Below are 6,239 nucleotides of genomic sequence, written 5' to 3' on the forward strand. Positions count from 1 at the left end.
GAACGGAAAACGGGTGGGAAGGGTGGATGAGCTGCGCCCAGGGCTGCCGGGACCGGGGTGGGACACATCCTGCACCAGCTCCCATTGGCCCCCAGCAGGGCACAGGCTGAGTCACTGAGCCACCCTGAGGTGACACGGGTGTTGGTTCCTCTATCGCTGCGGCAGAGTTTCATGTCGCTGTGCAGGGAAACCCTGCTCCTCTACCCGGCTGCTGCCCCCCAAAGTCTCCTTTTGCAGTCACCCAGGTCTCCTTTCCTGCTCTGAGTCAGAGAAAGTCACCTCCGGCCGAGAGGAGGAGCGAAGTTCCTGAGAGCTACTGGGGCTGCAAAGTCTCCAAATGAATAATCAGTGGCAGAGAGCCCAGTCCTGGGCTTTCCCAGAGGATGTGAGGACAGGGCACAGCCACGTGGCGCAGAGGGCACATGGGGCCACATGGGGTGTGCGAGCGAGCCCCACTGGCGGGGTTTTCTCTCCTTATTGAGCCTGCCCGCGACCCCTTTCTTGCAATGTGAAGCCCAGGCACCACCTGTGCCCTCCCTCTGGGCGAGCTGTGGGGCCACGTTCTGGGAAAAGGGCCTGGGAACTGACGGACAGAGAATGCACATCTCCCCTTTGTGCCTTGGGAAGCTGTGCTGCGGCAGGGAGTCACTGCACGGCCTCCCAGTGGCTTCACTGATTACATCCAAGGCCGGCAGATAATCGCAGCCGCCGGCTCGTTTGTCAGCCCCAGCCCGCCGGGATCAGTTTTATCGCCGGCAGGCCGGGGATTTCATGTGCTGTGGCAGCCGCCCGCTGACGCAGGACCCGGGGGATCCAATTACCCGGGCATCGGCGAGGACGCTCAGGAGCCACATTCCCCACTGTATTCCTCACCCAGCTTCTCCCTTCTCGGGGAAGGTGAAGCTGCTTAACCCTTCAACTTTTCATGCCAAAATGAGCTTCAAAAGGCAGTCAAACATTAACTCGTAGCTAACCCTGCCCTTGCCCGGGTTTTTCCAAGCTGTGTAAACTAGATCTGCCAAAATAAATACATTCTGCTGTGCTGTGGAGCTGGGCTGGAGGGCCCTGTGGGGTTTACAGGGGGAACAGGGGAATCTCTGGGTGCAAACACCTTGGCATAAGGTGTCCCAGTGTGAGAGGGTGCAGATGTGTATGGGGCACACATCCATCCCAGATGTGCGATCCTGGGCTGCAGGGCTTCCACCCTGCTGGGTGCTGAGGAGGCCAGAGAGTACTGGAGAGCCTGGCCTGGGGTTGAGGGAGTGGGTAGAGGAGCCTGGAAGGAACTGGAAGGAGAGTGGGACCCCATGGCGGATGGCGCAGGAGCAGTGAAGGATGACGAACCCCTGGTGGAGCTCCCAGTCTGCCTGGGTCACCCCAAGGCAGCACCCAGCCCAGCAGGCAGATGCTGGCAGCAGGAAGGAACCTTGGTCTCGAAGCTTTGTCTCCTAGGGGATGCCTTCCCCCTAGAAGAGGGGGGCAGGATGAGGGGAACCCCAGAAACATGCTCAGAGTCCCAACAGGGACAGTGCTGATGACCCAACTGGGCATCCTCAGAATTTTTGCCACCTGGGACTCTGCTCCAAGAAAAGGTGTAAATGGGACAGGTCTGGGGCCTGTGATACTCAGCTGGTGCCAGGCTCCCAGTACTCCTAGCAGCTGGAGGAGCCTGCAGACTCCTGAACCTCGTGCTCCTGGATCCAGTGAGTGGAGAGGCTACAGTGAAACAGGCTCCAGGTGAGCTCCCACCTGCTGCTCCCAACCTCTCCTGGAGCAGAGCTTGTCCCCTGAGAGCCCTGCCCTGGCACTCAAATTTCTGGCCTCCCTTGTCACTTTCCCACAAAGCAGCAGGGTGAGCCTTGTCCTGGCATGCCAGTGTCCCCAGCCCACTCCAGAGAGTGTCCAGCAGCTGCTCCAGACTGGTCCCATGCTGGGACCTTCCCCCTTGGCATCCCCGTTTCAACCTGGCCATCACAGAAGAGTCAGACCACAGAGAAGGGCATTTATTACTGGGGAACATATAAACTCTTTAAGCAAAATGGCTTAAGGCTCTGCTGTAGTGAGGTCTGGCCAGGTTAAATGCTTGGTTCCCACCTGTTACAGATTGTGCCCTGGGATAGGTGGGAGTGGGGTGCAATGGATTCCTAAAGCTACAGTGCTTGCTCAGGGCTTGTGCTTGGCCAGTCTGGAGCTGGACCCTTGCCTGGAAGCCTGTGTGGTGGCATTACCTGCAGGCACACTGGTGTGTCCCTGCTTTGCAGCCACCGGGACGCTGGGAGCTTGTGCTGCTGGTGGGAAAACTGCTCTGAGGGGAGCACCGGCTCTCCTGTGCACCCTGAGGCCATGCAGTGGGTACCCAAGTGCTAAAGCTGTTGCTGGCAACACCTGGGCACTGGCCTGTGGCAGAAGAGACCCCCTCTGTGTTCTGCCCCAAGCAGGAGCCTGCAGTGACCCAGGGACAGAGATCTGTGTCCCCAGCACGCTGGATGTGAAGAAGATGAGCCCAGCATGTGCTGCAAAGCCCAACAGCGTCCATGAAACCTGCCCAGAGAGAGGGTGGCACGTTCCCACCCCAGAAGAGAAGAAGGAGCTGGGCTTTGTGCAGGACCTGCCCAGTGCTCCCTGTCCCACTGTGTTGCACCTCCTTCATCTCTCCCAGGCTGTTGGGTGATGCTCACTGCTCTCCCCTGGCCTGGGTCACTTCAGACAAGCCGGGATGCAGGAGAACGTCCTCTTCACCCGCAGCAGGAAGGGACTTGTGCTCCTCATGTCTCTGGCTCTTGGGACCAGTCCTTGCACAGCTCCCTCTGTCCTGGACGTTCCTTCTCTCCCTACTGGCAGCAAGGCCTTTATTTCTTCCTCATCATTGAAAGGGGACATCCCATACTTCTGCTTCAGGTGCCTGCGGACCTGGGGAAGGAGCAAGAAGTAAAATACAGTGCTGGTTTACAAGGGCAGGTCCAAGCCTGCCAGCAAGGGGAGCAGGGAAGAAACCGAGTCCCCTCAGGACTTGTCCTTGCTCTGAGGCCCGCGGCAGGCTCAGCCATGGAGCAGGGCACAGGTGGCAGAGGCGGGTCCCCCCTTGCGGGCTGCGCTGCCGCTGAACTCAGCCAGCTGCTGCCTGAAGCCGGGGTTGGGGTTGGCCACGGGCCGGATGGTTCGGATGGCATCCAGCACCTCCTGGCAGCTCAGCTCCGTCACAACCATCACGTAGGCAACGACCACGGTGGTGCTGCGGGAGATGCCAGCCAGGCTGGCAAGGGAAAGTGCAGAAGGGCTGGTGTTAGTGGCACACCCTGACCCCACGCTTGCCTCTTCCTCCACCCCTGTGCCTCAGATATTTCAGTTCTTCTTCTCCAAGGACTTGCTCTCCCAGAGGCCTGAGACCTTCCAAGGTCCTGGCCATCAGTGCCTATAAATACCCACTCCTCTACAGGGAATGGGAGTAGCAGCCACTGCCTGGCTGCCTGCCCCAAACCTTGCTCATCCCATGCACTCAGCTGCAGCAAAAAGCTGCCCCAGCTCCAGGACTGCCTGGATCCTGCTGGGTTTGAGTCACAAGCCACAGCCAAGGGTGGATCCTGGGTGGGTCCATTGGCACAGAGCCCTCTGGCACAGGCTGGCTCTGATCTGAAGTGAGGGGCTGGGGGCTGTATCTGACAAAGCAGCAGGCACAGGGGAAACATTACCAGTGGACGAGGCAGTTCCCTCCATGCAGGCGACACTGATGGATAAAACTGATGCATTCCTTGAAGTGCCTCTTGCTAGCAGGAAAAATAAACCAGACAGAATGAGAACTTCAGGGGTGGAACAGCATTTTTAGCTGCAGGCAGAACAGCCCTGTATGTTTGAGTTGTTTTAGGGGATCTGCCAGCCACTGCTGAGACCTGAACAGCTCAGTGCTGTTTATTCCCAAGGAAAGGTGGATTTGCCAGCTCATTCTGTGCTGGGGACACAGAAGGGGACACTGTGCTGGGGATGCACGGGGCTGCCCTGTGACTTGTGTGACTCATGCTGGGGCAATGGGACGCTGGCTGCTTGAATCTCCAGCCACGCCTGTGCCCTTGGCTGGCTCCATCCCCTTTATGTGCTCTCCCCTCTCCAGACACCTCCTGGGGGGATGCTGGCTGCCCCTCTCCATGGGTGCTGAGGAGTGGCTGCCCCTCACCTCACCCCAGGGCTCACATCCTCACAGCAGCCACTGAACTGGGATGCTCCCCTGCACTGTGGCATCACATCTCCAGCCTGTGGGTTCTTGTGCTTGAGGAGCTGGAGCACATGGAGGGCTTGAGAAGCTGGGAGCCCTCACCTCTGATCACCCTCCCACCTCCCTGCATGTCCCCAGCCTCCCCAGGGTACTCACATGTTGGCTTCAGGGGTGTCAGGCAGGGGGATGCGGAGGTAGGTAATGTCCTGGAAACCAGAATAGGAAGAGGAGAAGCTCAGGCACTGCAGCCAGGGTGTCATACATGGTCAGAGCAGGGCTGGCAGTGCCTTTGCTCCTCACCCACAGCTGCCTAGACAGTTTTGCTTCCCCCACACAGCACCCCCCTGCATGGGGATGGGGCCACACTCTCCCTGGGGTGAAGGGCACAGCAAGGGGACACCAGTAGCTTGTGGGAGAGGATGGGAAACAAGAGGAGTCTGGAGAGCTGGAAACTGTTTCCCGTCAGTGTTCAAGGTCGGGTTATAGTCACAAGACAGCCAATTTCCCATGCCAGAGGGCTGCCCAGCCCCTCTGTGATCAGGGACCAGGGAGAGGTGTATGTGCCATGGGATTCTCATGGGGGGGAAAGAAGATGCAGCATGGAAGGAGCTGCAGGAATCTGCAGGGTGACATCTGGTGCAGGACCCTACCTTCAGCAAGGGCTGGGGGGATTCATGGATCGAAACAATGTGGGTGATCTTGTTCCTGCTTAGCTGCTCCAGGTCTTTGGCATCTGAAGGATAAAATCAGACATAAACATGTATTCATTTTCTACCCTTCTCTTCCCACAGTGCTCCCACCCTGCTTCTACAGCCAGCCAGCACACAGAGCCTTGCTCTAGCAGATCAACTGCATCCCACCCCCACATGCAGCAGTGCAGATACGGGCAAACATGGAAACCTGGAATGCCAATCCCATGATCCCAGAGCAGAGGCCTTTCCCTGATCCCTTCTCCTTGCTGCTCATGCTGGTTGAACCATTCACACCTGCACAGAAACACTCTGGGTCAGCAGGTAGTGTCCCTCCTGCCTGTACTTGTCCCCACTTTGGGAGGAGATGTGCCCTGCCCACAGCTCCTTGAGCAGACACACACACAGCACTGGGACTTGCTGCAGCCTGAGAGAACTGCTTAATCTTGTGAACTATGGAAGTGGAGCTGCAGCAATTTATATAATCTCTAATTTTCTGTAGAAACACCTGAGCAGTGATTTGCTGCTCTCTGGTCTGTTCTCTCTGCAGCTGCATGGGCAGAAACCGGGTGTCCTTGGCTGTTGGGGGCAATGCCCTGCCTGTCACCAATGCTTCAGCATTCTGGATGTGATCCTGGCCTCTAGTCCAGCGCAGCAGTTGTTGCACAGGGAGGGGAGCGTGCTTGTCTTGCTGAGCAGCTTCCAAGTGTCTCCCTTTCATGCCACAACCAGCAGATGCAGCAAGCGTGACCAGAGAGGAGGGGAAACATTTCCCCCTCTCATTCTTTTGGGTTTCTAAACTTTTACGTGCTGTAAAACCTTGGCTCAGGGATCCAGCCCAGGAAGTGCTAACGGCATGATGTGAATTTTAATAGGAGTGAGTCTCAAGGGAGATGCTCTGCAGGGAAGCTGCTCTGTGTGGGGAGAGAGATGGGCACTCACACACCTGCCACCTTCCCATCCGCCTCAGCAGGCAGTGACAGCAACTGCTGACACTGGAATCAAGGCTTATTACCAGGGCTGGAAAAGCTTCCAGTTGGAGGAGATGCCTCTGTGAGCTTAATGTTGCAGGCCTAGAATCTTGTCACCCTGGATTGCCTGGCAGAGTGATGAGGAGTGCTTGGACGGCATCAGGCCTAGGCCCCGCAGCAGAGGCTGCTCACAGGAACCCCCCTGATGGCAGCTGGGTGTCCTTGTCCCTCTGCTCCCAGCAAGCCACAGCCCCCCTAGACTAACCCAAAGTGCTCCAAGGAGCAAAGGGAGAACAGGGCTGTCACTCCAGTGACATTTCCTTAGCAACTCACACCAGTGGTTTTAAACTTGTGTAGCACTTACAGCAGGAA

At 57.6% G+C, this 6,239-nt stretch overlaps 1 protein-coding gene across 1 annotated transcript in view; it reads right to left on the reverse strand.

Moving 5' to 3' along the window:
• DUSP15 (dual specificity phosphatase 15) overlaps window positions 1–6,239 on the reverse strand; it is an 11,077-nt gene that overhangs the window by 3,660 nt on the left and 1,178 nt on the right. The window contains exons 3-8 of the mRNA XM_031058060.1: window positions 4,858–4,940; window positions 4,364–4,413; window positions 3,690–3,764; window positions 3,082–3,253; window positions 2,702–2,910; window positions 1,427–1,466 (exon numbers count right to left, since the gene is read on the reverse strand). Of these exons, the coding sequence (XP_030913920.1) occupies window positions 1,427–1,466; window positions 2,702–2,910; window positions 3,082–3,253; window positions 3,690–3,764; window positions 4,364–4,413; window positions 4,858–4,940 (629 nt within the window). The remainder of the gene's footprint in view (window positions 1–1,426; window positions 1,467–2,701; window positions 2,911–3,081; window positions 3,254–3,689; window positions 3,765–4,363; window positions 4,414–4,857; window positions 4,941–6,239) is intronic.

Source organism: Geospiza fortis, unplaced genomic scaffold (assembly GCF_000277835.1).
Source record: "Geospiza fortis unplaced genomic scaffold, GeoFor_1.0 scaffold188, whole genome shotgun sequence".
In the NCBI taxonomy this organism is placed as follows: Eukaryota; Metazoa; Chordata; class Aves; order Passeriformes; family Thraupidae; genus Geospiza; species Geospiza fortis.